The sequence below is a fragment of the Alexandromys fortis genome, unplaced genomic scaffold (genome assembly GCF_014885135.2).
Source record: "Alexandromys fortis isolate MF-2015 unplaced genomic scaffold, M_Fortis_MF-2015_v1.1 scaffold_347, whole genome shotgun sequence".
Taxonomy (NCBI): Eukaryota; Metazoa; Chordata; class Mammalia; order Rodentia; family Cricetidae; genus Alexandromys; species Alexandromys fortis.
Window position 1 is genome coordinate 649386 of NW_026068236.1, and position 14257 is coordinate 663642.

The following is a 14257-nucleotide window of genomic DNA, read 5'->3' on the forward strand; positions in this document are numbered from 1 at the left end:
ATTAATTTGGATAAATATACCTAAAGGATGCTGTAATTTGACATAAAGCAAATATAACTGTCTAAAGCTTTGGGGTTCCACTTTCTAATTTGTGTATTTATGGAACATTGGTCACACTTACAGAAGAAGAAATCATACTGCATTGCTCACATATGATCTTGTGCCTTAGGTGTATGAACAGAATTTCTATGAGGTCACAGCTGTTCTTGCTCCAGCCCTGATCAGTGAGCTCCAGAAAGGAAACGCTTTGGTAATACAGGCTGCTTCTCCAAATAGTCTGTCTCAAATGAGCAGACAACATGAGGAATGACAGGCTGCAGACTTGGATGCAGCCCCTTGCAGCTGCCCATGATTCCTCATTATAATCCCCTCTATAAACTTCAAGTATTCCCTCCTTCCTTGCAGACCTCCATGTCCTTTGTTAGATTGTGTATCCATCACTGAATTTGTTTTATTTGTTGAGGTCAGGTTCTGGTTCTTCCCTGCCTTCTGTGTCTTTACTTTCTGCACACAATGTAAGAAAGCAGCCATGGACTGGAGCAATGACAGCATTACAGCTCCCTTTCCAGTTGCTGTGACAAAAGAGACAGCCTGGGCATGATCACTCAGAAGGAAGAGGATTCACTTGACCTGACAATTCCAGGTTAAAGTCCTTCATAGTGTGGAAGTCACAGCAGCAGAAGCTTGAGTGAACTTGTCGCATCGCACCCATAATTGGGAACAAAGAGCCCAGAATGATTCCGTGCCATGCTCTACTCGCTCTCTACATTCTATTCAGCGTGCAGGGGCAAACTCTGGATATGGTTATGCCCATGTTCAGGCTGTGTCTTCACATGCCAACCTAATCCAGGTGACTCCTTATTGAGAGTCTCTTCGTGGTGAGTCTACCCTGAGTCACGTTGACTAAACTAACCACACAGATGGAAAGTGTTTCTGAGGCTCTTGGGGCACTAAGTGCAAACTGTCATGCTTCCTTAACACTAACCTTCAGTCTGATAAGGAAAGAAGTCAACACTTCTCCCTCTAGTGCACACTACAGAGGCACCAACTGCAGTCAATGTTTATGTGGAACTGAGTTGTATCTTCAAATCTCTTGGAAATAATCAGTCAGTAGAAAGTGAAGTCTACAAAACTACCATAAAGGAAGGAACCATGATTCAGCAATCATTTTATTCTTTTTTATGCTGATATGTCACCTTACATGGGATTCGTGACCAAATGTCTGTACACTGCAGATAGGGCACCAATGATAGACCAAAATAATGATTCCAGAGAAGTCCAACTTTAAGTTTATTTAGGTTACTTACAGGAGCATGGCTGATCTAAAGTCAGTCAGCTACAGCCCTCCCAGCATCTTACAGGTTTGCATTCAGCTCCCCCTGCAGGCTCAGACACTGTGCACTCAGAGCACAGAAGTACACAGCCGAGTCACTCCAGTGCACAGAGGCTTTCTTCAGGTGGAAGGAAGAGTTACTCCTCTGAAAAACAGCCTCAAAGCCATTTGCTCCATGAACCAGAGTTTCTCCTGAAAAGTACCTGAGGAGAAGCTGGAGGCCCTGGCCAGGGCGCTGCATGTACCAGAAGAGGTAAGGAGCTCCAGGAAAAGAGTAGTTGCATCTGAGCTCCACCGAGTCTCCTTCACAGACAGTGACATGGGCATCTGGCTGTGTAACTGACTGTGCTTGGATGTCTCCTGAAAAAGAATCAAAGGTAAGTCAGTAAATGTGATGCAGATTTCATGGAGAAAATTATTCTTACTAAAATTCAAGTGAAAAAAAAAAGCAGTGAATCATGTGCATATTAAAATAATCAGGACATTTTACTCACCCAGGAAAAAAGGTATGCCTAGGAACGAGATGAGGACTTTAAGCATTGATGAGCACCGGAGACACTTACAGTGCCTTTTTGGAAAAGCTTGCCACATGGTGGAAAGTGGCTGCCGTTCCCAGTTCTTGAAGATGGAGACAAAGAACAAAAAGTTGACGAGACACCTTCCTTCTTTAGATAAATTCTAGAAAACAAACAACCTGCAGAAATGGTCCTAATTCTGGGAACTTTCAGGCCTCTGACTGTCTTCACTTTTTCACTCATAAGATGTTCTAAGGACTCTGTCAGATACAGGGTAGCAACTGAGTTGAAAGTGGGGATCAACTGCAGAAATCAATGAGGCAGCGAGTCTGTACAACGTCGCCCTCTGGTGGTCAGTGCAGGATAAAAGCTCTGAAGGAAATCCATGTGTTTTTTCTATTTAGAGCACACCTCGTGTTTCTAAGCGAATCTGTGGTGTGTTTAGTCCTAACCTAAAGAAAAATAGACCATGAATAATGAAAGGGTGATTTTCTTTTGCAAAAATGATCATATGATAAAACTATTAAATTTGGAGGCTGTTAAAACTTGAGTGTAAAAGCGTAATAAGCTGCAAGTAGACCTGCTGCCTGAAACATAGTCAAAACCCAAAGACTGGATCTTTAAAGTGTGTTTTGTCGGACCAGGAAGGCAATCATGGAGCCAGCCGCCAGGTCAGACATGCTGAATCTTTCCCAGTAAGCCACCACTTCGTGGTGGTACACAGATTATTAGAAATGGGTTAAGCAAGATGTGAGAATTAGTCAATAAGAGGATGAAACTAATGTGCCAGACAGTGTTTAAATCAATACAGTTTGTGTGTTGTTGTTTCTAATGTAAAGCTAACCATGCAGAAGGGACAAAAAGCAGGCCTGCTACTCCTTCTACAGGCAATGAATACTCTGCCTTCTCAGACATTTCCTCATTAGTATTTTTGTAGAAAGCCAGAACAAGAGAATCAATTTTTTTGAAGTTCAGTAGTACCCTTTTGGCCAGATGGTTTTTTGATCTGAATTATGCTTCTCACTTTCCTCCCCTTCCGCTCCCCTCTCTCTATCTCATTTCTTCCTCATCTCTACCCCCAGCCCACCCCTTGTTTAACTCAGAACAAAAAATTATTAGCAATGTGTTTTCCTGTAGATTCCTTCTTAGAGAAGAAGCATCTATGCCTGCTTTCAAAATTCAGATGCAGTGCCCTCTCACTGCGCCCCTACCACAGCCATCACCTATGCAGACACATCTTTGCTGTCAGTGGGCATCCAATCAAGGGGAGTTCTGGTAGGATATAAAGATAGTGACTTTGATGAAATGAAAAAAAAAAAAACAAAAAGGACACATAAACTACCACTTTCAAATACTAATCCTTCCCTTAAAATATGAAATAAACTTCTCTATTTCAAGCAGAATTGTGAAGGTTCAGTGACTTTAGATAATCACCAATGACAATGCAGTATAGAGAAAAGACATCTTTTGTTCTGGAAAGAACTGGGATGACTCACCATCAAAGAAACGGTAGACTGGAACATCTGCAGATGGAACTAGGCTGACTAATGAACATACTTATAACACACACGCCATGAAAGGCTTAAATTTAAGAAAACAGTAAATAAAATTTACATGAAGCATGGACTTCTTAGGGGGAGTATCAATGAAGCACAGCCCAGAGAAACAGAAACCATGGGAACAGCTTGACCTGGACACATTGGTATCCAGCAGTTTTGAATGGGTGGATGTTGGGTAGTCTAATGAAGGTAGTGTTGACTGTGGCCAATAGCAATGGCATTCTTCTCAAAGAGAAGTTTTTCTTCCCACTTCAGCTTTAAGACATCTGGAACTAAAAGGAGATTAAACACTAAGTCGAAACAAGTAGTACTGTGAGATAAAGGAGGCATTTTACAATGAGTAAAGGGTCCCTGGTCCAGAAGAGATGAAATTTTCTGTCTGTGCACTTAACAAGAAAATAAAAAAAAATGAATGAAGCAAAAGCAGAGACAATAAATAAGATAAATCTACAATCAGAGTTAAAGATGCAATGCTCACGTCCAAGTAGATAATATTACAAGGTAAAAGCTGGGACTAGATTAGAGCAACCAATTAGACCAAATTGACATCTGTACTGATCATTACACTCACCAATGCAGTGTGCTTTGTGCCAGTGTTCAACGTTCTTTTAGGCAGACCATAGTTTCAGACAGTTCAAAATACACCAGTGAACCTGAAGGATTGGAGTTACAAGCCATGTGTTTGCTGGCCACAAAGTGATGTAGAAATCCGTCAAATGCAGGACAAGAAGCAAAATATCACCAAGTATTTGAAAATTAAGTAACACATTCAAGTAAACCACAGGTAAGGGTAGAGTAAAAGGAGAAGTTAGAAAGTATTTTGATCTAAAGTTTGGTAACGCATAGCCTAAGGATATGTTTTGCGTATAGCTAACACAATTTACAGAAGGAGATGTGCAAGATTTCAGGAGAGAAGGAAGATTTCAAACCATCAGTGGACATCTACCATGAGACTCATGCTCCCTCATCCTTGCCCATTTTCCAATTCATTTCTATTTAAATATTTTATGTAATATTCATTGATGCATATAATGTGTTTGATCCAATCCACTACCATTTCTTCTCTTCCAATGCCTCCTTCCCACTTTTCCCTTCCAGCTTCATGTACTCTGTGTGTGTGTGTGTGTGTGTGTGTGTGTGTGTATTAAATCAATATCCAGTGAGTCCACCTAGTGATCCATCTGTGTGCACAGTGTGGTATCATCCCACTGACTAACTTCTTAGGACCCACATCCTTGAAGAAAAGAGACCCTTTCTCTCTTTTTCTCAATTGAATTAATTATTTGATATAAGTAGCTTGAAAGAGAAAAATCTGATAGTAATGCAAATTTATTAGTTTTTATGGTGGGTATTAGCATTGCATATAGTTCCTTTCCTTACTTTCATTTTATAGTCTGCATTTGTCAGTAAAACGTCATTTTTTAAATAATTATGTGTATTGAATGGTGGAGTTCTAGACTCACTTCATAGTGCTTCTCTTTCAGTTCAAATGTTTTGCTTTTTATATTTAGTGTAATTATTTAGGATCTAGCTTGATATTTGCTTTGCTTTTGAGGAATTTTATTGATGTTTTGCTTTTCCACCTAGGCTTTATTCTGACATTCCTTTGTTTCTGGTCTTTATGAAGTTTTATGATATTCTAATTCAAACAATTATAGTATTAACTTTTTGTTGTTATATAAAAACCCCAATGCCATATATAGATACAACTCTCTGTACGTTGTCGTCAGAAAGGCCCCGGAGTGTCAGGAGCCGTTTCTTCCTAAAAATTATTACAGGAACCATTGCCCTGGGGAGTCTGCAGAGAACCCCACACCCCCAATTGTATTGAGAAACTGTTCTATTGACAGAGCCTACCCCACACTCAATTAGCTGTTAATAGAGAGCTATCTGTTAGTGAAACCCGCCCCACATTCCAAACTATCTAGAGAACTAGGTGTGCCAACTCGTGACTTCCTGCCCTACGTGACCTAACCGAACTTAAACACCTGGCCTATGTGACCAACTTGAACCACGCGGCAAGAGTCCAGGCCCCTGTGCCCCCCTCCCCAAACACCTTATCCTATATAAGCTGTAATCCTGTCTCTAATAAACTGAGGCTTTGACAAGAACCCCGTTTGGCCTCCTTCTTCTCTCTTAGCCCATTACCTTCCAGATAGTGCCTCTCCGTGACCCTGGAATAACTGAACTGCCAGGTGGGTTACAGACCCTAGACTAAGTAACCCGCCAAGGCAATCTGCACCGGAGGCCACTAAAAATTGAAATTTATCCCAGTTCTATAGTTTTGACTCCATATCACATTGCACTCCTGGGAGGAGGTGATACAGTCATCTTGAAGAACTCTGCATATACAAATAATAAAGAATAATAACTCGTTGGGCACTGAACCAGATCCACTTCATATGTATAATATAGGACTGGAAAACACATCTGAAATTGAAATGAATCTGATTCATAAAACAAAGTTCATAATATTTTTGTGGTATGCATTTTAATTTACACAGCACAGTTTGTGGGTTTCCAAAACTAGGTCACAATATGTACCCATTCTCTGGCTATTAGCAGGATATCTATTGAAGTTGTTCACTTAAGGTCTTCAAATACATCTTTGACTCCATTTGTCTGTCTCTATTCTTCTGCAAAAGCCATAATTTTGGACTTGCCAAGCTGATGATTCAGTCTCATGTTGTTCATATAGAATTTTTCCCTGCTGAGGTTCTTCATAATAGAAAATCAACTGTATAGTAAATATTCTTGTAATGAACAAATATATTGTTGAACAGGTAACAGACAGTTATTGAAACAGCTAACCTCATGAGACCATTGTGAGCTTTACCTTTTTCTTTACTCCCCTCCCTACCTTTCCCCTCCCATTCAACCTTCTTTCATGGTTGCCATTTTCTCAATTTACTCAGGAGATCTTGTCTTTTTCTATTCCCATGTAGATTAGATCCATGTATGTCTCTCTTAGGGTCCTCATTGTTGTCTAGGTTCTCTAGGATTACAAATTGTAGGCTGGTTTTCTTTGCTTCATATTTAAGAACCACTTATGAGTGAGTACATATGATAATTGTCTTTCAACTTATGGTGGAGAGATTGTGGGGTAAAAGGAACACTCTGGCATTGCTGGTGGGAATGCAAGCTGGTGCAACCCCTTTGGATATCAGTATGGCAATTTCTCAGAAATTGGGAAACAATCTTCCTCAAGACCCAGCAATACCACTTTTGGGTATATATCTAAAGGATGCTCAGGCATGCCACAAGGATATGTGCTCAACTATGGTCATAGCAGCTTTGTTTGTCATAGCCAGAACCTGGAAACAACCCAAATGCCCCTCGACCGAAGAATGGATAAGGAAAATGTGGTACATTTACACAATGGAGTACTACACAGCAGAAAAAAATGACATTTTCAAATATGCAGGCAAATAGATAGAGCTAAAAAACATCATATTGGGTGAGGTAACCCAGACCCAGAGAATAGTTTCTTCTTTATTGTTCTCTGCATTCATTTTTTATTGATTTTTACTGAGAATAGTTTCATATAGGCAGTATGAACATAGATTTTGTTTCTCAATCTGTTTGGTCAATCTGTCTTTTGATTGACTAATTGAGGCCATTGATATTTCATGTTATTGAAATGTGTGTGTATGTTGTGGTCATTGTGCTGCTGATTTTTGTGTTGCTGTTCGTGTTATCAGTGGTACTTGTGTTTTAACCATCATGGATTCATATTTCTTTCTACATTCTCTTTTTCATTCTTGTCTTCAGAACAAAACAATTCTTTCCTATATTTTCTTTGGGTTTTTGTTGTTAAATATAAATTCTGGGGATGAATTTTTATCTCGGAAAGTGTTACTTTCTATTTAACTATGGTGGATAATATTATTAGGAATATTAGTTTAGATTATCCATGTGGTCTTTTAGGACTTAAAAGGCATTGTTCCAGGCTCTCCTGGTTTTCAATGTTTCCTTTGAAAATTCATCTGGTATTCTGATGGGTTTTCCTTTGTTTGTGACTTAAAACATTTTCTCTTATAGCTCCAATATATTCTGTTGTACATTATACTTAGTATTTTAGCTATGATATGCCATGGGATGATTATTTCTTGTCTATTTGGTGCTCTATTTGTTTCTTAAATTTGTATGGGCATTCCTTTCCTTAGTTTAGGGAAGTGTTCTTCTCTGATCTTGTAGATGAACTGGGTTATGACATTGATTTAGGATTATTTTCCCTAGCCTATGTCTATATTTCTATTAATTTTTTCAATGTGTCTTATATTTCCTTGCATGTTCCTTTTTGGTGTTTTCAAATTTAGCATTCCTTGAGGATTTAGTGTAGATCTTCCTCTTTAAGAACTGATATCCTGCCATCTACTTGATTTATTCTACTTCTAAGACTTTCCTTTGAGTTTTCTACTTGGGTTATTAGATTTTTTTTTCATTCTGTCTTCATTCCAGCTTAAGATATCTTCAATGTTTTTATCTCTTTATTGAATTCCATTTTCAGTTCTTGGATTGTTTTCCTCATTTCCAACAGCTTTAAATTTTTGTTTTCTAAGGCATTATTCAGACATTTATTATCATAAATTTTGTCTCCTGAATTTCACTGACCGATGTGTGCATGTGTTTGTGTGTGTTCTTTAAACTCCTCAAATATTTTGATGAAGTTTACAATTGTTCTTTTAAATTCTTTGTCCTGATTCATCAAAGTAGCTCTCATTGACCAATTTCTCCATAGGTTTTTATAGTGAATTCTGGCTTGATATTTCATACTGTTTGTAGTTTTTCAACAGTAACTAAGAATGTGATCATTCGCTGCCGCGTGTCTGCGCCGGTCTCTCCGGGTACGATTTATCTGGAGAAGAAAGGTGTTTTGAAGAGGTGGTACCAGTCACCCAACCTTGGCAGTTCATCACAACTGACAGTTCTCACTTGTTATATGTAATTTTACAATGTTAAAGTTAAAACCTTCCTTTATATTTAGACAGAAAAAGGGAGGTGATGTGTAGTTCCCCTCTGTATGCTGTGACTACCTTTGATTAATAAAAAAGCTGTATTGGGCCTATTACAACACAAAATAGGACAAGGCAGAAATTCCAAGCAGATAGAAGAGGAGTGAGTAGGTGGAGTCAAAGAGAAGCCATGTAGCTGCCAGAGGAGACAGACACCAGCAGCAGCACACAGGAACTTTGTTGGTAGGGCATAACCTCATGGTAATGCACAGATTAATAGAGATGGGTTATATTAACATGTAAGAGCTAACTAGCAATATGCCTAAATGACTAGCCAAGCACTGTTTTACTTAATATGGTTTCTGTGTGATTATTTTGAATCTGGGCAGCTGTAAATGGACTTGCAGTCTCTGCCAACAACATCCTATTAATTTTAACAAAAATGGGGACAATTTAACTGGAGAAGAAAGGTGTTTTGAAGAGGTGTTTCCATTCACCCAGCCTTGTCAGCTCATCACAAGTGACAGTTCTCACTTTTCAGAGTGTTGGCACCCACTGCCTATAGCTGGTTTGGAAGTAACAAAACAGTTTTTTATTGTGATGGAGAGCTTGGATGCAGATGCCTAAGAGAGCAGAGAGATCTTCAAACTCAGAAGTAGTACTGTGTAGAGAGCTTTCCTTATTTGATACTATGGCTTTAAGCCTTTCTGTTTTTACCTACAGCAAAAGATGTAAGAGGATTTAAGCTGAAAAAGAATCCAGCCTGGCCATTTCTCAAATCTTTCCTAAACCAGTGTAGTTCTGTGTAACTACAGTGTAGTCAGTACCACCTCCGTCCTGGAATGTCAGGATGTCAGGACTCTCATTCTTATATATTTCCCTTATAAGACTATAAAATAGTTTAGAAAAACAAAATTAAAAAGATCACAAATTTGAAAGAATTCTCTTACACTGCCAGTAGACTCTTATCACTGAGAGGACATAAGCACCATTCTACCTACTATTGGGGTCTAGAAAACATTTCTGAGGGTTTGTGTCAGGGCTGCAGGTGCCTGCTGCACACTGTGCTTCTGTAGCACAGAAGTAAACAGCAGTATCTTCAGGCTGCACAGCAGTGATGGTCAGGGAACTGCTCTGTGCAGACGTATTCAGAGTCACTCTTAGCCTTCCACTGTGTTTCTCTCTCTCATTTGAACGTACTATGATTAGCATGGCAGGGCCTCTGCCTGAGTCTTGTCTGTACCACTGTAGGGCAACCATGGCTGTTTTGTAACTGCAGTTCACAGTGACATTTTCACCCTCCTGGATGCTCAAGGCCGAAGGATTCTCTTCTCCTAGTTGGCTGGTTACCCCTACATAGACACACAGGACAGAAAACAAAAGTCAGGGGTTACATTTTCAAATGGCATTTCCAGATTAATGAGAAGGCTACATCTCACATATATGTGGACTATGAAGTTTGCTGTCTCTGTTACCCTCACCAGAAACCCAAACTCACGTGTCAGTTGTAGCCATAGTATCACTGTAGACACTCCCAGGAGTCTGTCCATTCTTCCCATTGAAGAGTAGATCACAGAAGTGCAACTCTGGGCCTGATCACAAACTGTGTGGTTTTGGAGCATCTGCCTTGAAAAGTCTCAGAAGCAAGTTGAAATGCCTCCCTCCCCTCCCCTTCTCTTCTCTCCCCAACCTCACCTCCACCCTCCTCTTCTCCATGTCTCTGATTTCAAAGCAAGGTGGTGTGAAGACAAGCCCTGACATCTAGTGGTAGCCCCATCATCTTGCAAAGAGAGCATGCAATGGTAAGGAATGCACTGCTGAGACTGTAATGCTGTTCTATTCTCTGTCCTTATCAAACTTTGTTAGATTTCTTGGGTAGATAGAGAAAGAGAAAGAAAAAAGCAAAGAAATAAAGACTAGAGCCTGACCTCTACAGCAGAGGACACACATCCTCCTAGAGGAAAGGGGGTGTCTGTGTGAGGAAAGGATAGCAGTGACTCTATAATGTTGGGGAGGGTATTGTTTGCATCCATATGGGCTATAACCATTCGGCATTCTTCTTCTGTGCAAAACTAAATGCATCCAAGGAGTCCCAGGACAGTTCCAGGTGCTAACTGCCTACCATGCAACTGAAGGATGATAGGGTAGATCCAATTCTGTGGTCTTTACTCCTCCGGTTATTTCTGTTACTTTTGTTCCTCATCATTTGCTCATCTTAGAATCTTATTGGTTTACTAAGATAATTGTTTATTGTTGGGTAGTTTGTCTATTATTTCCAGAGGTCTCCATATTATTCTGGCTTTCTTACATGTATGCAATATTCTTTTAGAATCTTCTGTAATATAGACTTGGATATCACAGATTGTTATCACTACTTAGGGCAGATCTTCATAACTCTTAATTTTTTTGTAAAAAAAAAGATTTTCTAGATAAACTAATCTTGGTTGATAGCTATTGCTTCCTTTCAGGGCATGAAGCCTGACGTTAGTCTTTTGGTGTTTAGTGTTTCTTGCCTATGTGAAAAACTCAGTCCTTCTCTCTGTGACCATCAGTTTAATTTCTTTGTTCTATACACTTGGAATTTTGACAATCAAGGCATGAAGAAAGCTTTTGATGTACACCTTCATTTTATTTCTTTGTTTCTCTAAATTAACATGGCAATTAACATCTTTAAAGCTACTATGATGTTGGAGACTATGAACCACAACTAAAGCAAAACTGGGTAGAACTATGCTGGAATAGAATGGCAATTGATAGAGATTGATATGACATCCTCCTAAGAATAGAGCCATGAAATCATCATGGCAATTCCTCAGGAACATGGGAATCAATCTTTCTAAGATCCAGCTATACCACTTTTAGGCAAATACCCAAAGAATATTCCATCCTACTATAGAGACACTTACTTAACTATGTATATTGCTGATCTATTCATAATAGCCAGGAATTGGAAACAACACAGAAGAATGGAAAAAGGAAATTTTGTACATTTACTCAACCATTTAAAAGAAACATCATTAAATATTCAGGAAAACAGATGGAACTAGAAAAAAATTCATCCTGACTAAAGAATCCCAGATAAAGTATTCACTTATAGGTAGATATTCATTGTAAATTCATTGACAACCAAGCTACAATCCGTAGAACAAAGAAGGAAAATAAAGTATAGTGGACTAGGAGGAACAGATAGATCTTGATAGGAACTTTAAATAGAATGGATAATTATGGATGGAAAGGGGCTATTATTGGAGAAGCATTTATGGAAGGGGAGAAGTGTGGGGTTGTGGGAGGAAACCAGGAAGATATAGCTAATTTTTTGAAAAATATTTTATTCATTTTACATACCAACCACCATTCTCCCTCCCACCCCTCCTTCTTCTCCCCTCCCCAGCCCACTCCCTATCTACCTCCAATGGGGAGTCAACAAAGTCTTGACAATCAAGATAAGGTAGGACCAAACTCCTTCCCCCTGTATCAAGACTGAGAAAGGCATCCCACCATAGAGAATGGGGTCCAAAATGCCAGCTCATGCACTCAGAATAGATCCTGATCCCACTGCCAGGGACCCCTCAAACAAAACAAACTATACAACTGTTGCCCACATGCAGAGGGCCTAGTTTGGTCCCATGCAGGCTCCACAACTGTCAGTCTAGAGTTTATGACTTCCCAAAAGCTTGGTTCAGCTGTCTCTATAGATTTCCCTGTCATGGTCTCTCTCTTTTTTTTTTTTAAAGATTTATTTATTTATTTTGTACACAGTGTTCTGTCTGCATGTATGCCTGCAGGCCAGAAGAGGGCACCAGATTTTGTTACAGATGGTTGTGAGTCACCATGTGGTTGCTGGGAATTGAACTCAGGACCTCTGGAAGAACAATCAGTGCTCTTAACCTCTGAGCCATCTCTCCAGCACCTCTGTCATGGTCTTGACCCAGCCCTTGCTTATATAATCCCTCCTCTCTCTCTCTCTCTCTCTCTCTCTCTCTCTCTCTCTCTCTCTCTCTCTCTCTCTCTCTCACTCTCTTTCTCTGACTGGACTCCTGGAGCTTGTTCTGTTGCTTGAATGAAGATCTCTGTATCTGGTTCCATCAATTACTGGGTGAAGATTTTTTAATGATAGTTAGGGTATTCACCAATCTGATTACAGAAGAAGGTCAGTTCAGATACCCTCTCTACTATTAGGAGTCTTGTGTATTCCTGAGAATTTTCCTAGAACCAGATTTCTCCTTAACCCCATAATGACTCCCTCTATCAAGATATCTTTTTCAATGCTCTCCCATGTGTGTGGATCATGTGTGGAAGAGAGGAAGTGGATGTTGTGGGAGGGAATAGAGGGAGAAATTAACTAAAATTAAGGGAAAATTGAAGGGGTAGCATGGAAGTAGACACTTTCAAAAATATATGCATACATTCAGGAGAACCTAATGAAACTGTCAAATACTGGGGAAGACAGAGTCAAAACTGGCCATCTCTTGCCGCCAAATGAAGCTTAGAGTACAATGACTGGGTTGCATCTAATAAAGTTGTTGGCCAAAGGGAACCCACAGGAATCCTGCCATTGCTGAAGATAACACACAACTCTTTGAACATGAAGTGGTCAATCAGGAGCAACCATACAGCCTTTAGGCCTATGTTACAGCATCTTTGCTACATGAACATACTCTGCACACCCTCAAAGGGGAAACATAAAGAACAACACAACCACAAACTTTAACAATAGTGTACTGCCTTAAAGATGTGCTAAGGTAATGGTAGCCCATCAGAGGATTTTCTTCTGGTAGGCTTACCCCTGGAATTTCAATTGCAAGTTGTTGCTCTTCCAGCAGAACCCACAGTAAAACATCATTGTCTAGCAGGACACAACTCTTCCCCAAGAAAAAACAGAGTCAAAAGTGATTTTTTTTAGCCCAACCACAAAAGTCAACAGTCTGCTCCACTCTGTCCAAGTGGAACTATCAATGAATATTTTCATAGTTCATGCTCTGGAACTTCCTGGAAGATCTGTTTATATTAAGACAACATCCAAACTACCACAATGCCCGGGCCCTCCCATCATAGATGGCTTTCCTCAGTTATCAATGACTAAAAGAATTCCATGTTCAGATTTTCCTTTTCAGAAGTTCAGTCTAATACAATATTTTCCTATTTTTAATCCAGAAACAAGTATTGAAACTTTTGTCATACTAAATCTTACAGCAAATGACCCTGGATCAGTTACTTTCCTGTTACTGTGATAAATACACAAGCAAAAAATAATCTGATGGAAGACATCATTTGAACTTACAGTTCCAGGAGGATAAAGGTCCATTGTGTCAGGAGGAAGATATGACAGAAACCAGCAGGAAGTGAAGAGATCATATTTTCAACTACAAGTGTGAAGCAGAGATAGTAAACTAAGGCAAAAAGAAGAAGACTGAGGTTGAATATGAGAGGTGAAATGGCCAGAATGGATAGAGGTATCAATAGGGAAAATTATCTTTGATGTAATATTTTATAATTTTGATAGTTCCTATTCTCTTGTATTTTATATAAACACTAACAAAATCATAAAAGCCATCACAATTGTTCATTCCTATTATTTCCAGTATGAGTGTGGGAAGAAACTGTACCTGCCTTCTTCAGAGACTGAACGTCTTCATGTGGCATTTCTACCCTTTCAGTTGAATACAAATCTTGCTCTGTAGGGGCACTTCAATTATATTATAATAAATAAAAACTGCCTAAAGATCTGAGAGTGAAACAGTCCCACTGCTTAGTCTTACAAACCAGATTATGGTAACACACACCTTTCTATCTTTTCATATTTATATCCATCTTTTTTCTTTTTAAAAATTTCTTTCTTCCTTCTTCCTCTCTCTCTCTCTCTCTCTCTCTCTCTCTCTCTCTCTCTCTCTCTCT

The 14257-nt window shown here is 39.3% G+C and overlaps 1 gene segment (V, D, J or C); it reads right to left on the reverse strand.

The window, feature by feature from the left end:
• Window positions 1-1355: 1355 nt before the first annotated feature.
• LOC126493874 (T cell receptor alpha variable 8-3-like) lies at window positions 1356-2090 on the reverse strand. The segment is given in 2 exon segments: window positions 1356-1693; window positions 1828-2090. Coding segments are annotated over 2 exon segments (435 nt in total).
• Between the last annotated feature and the right edge of the window lie 12167 nt (window positions 2091-14257).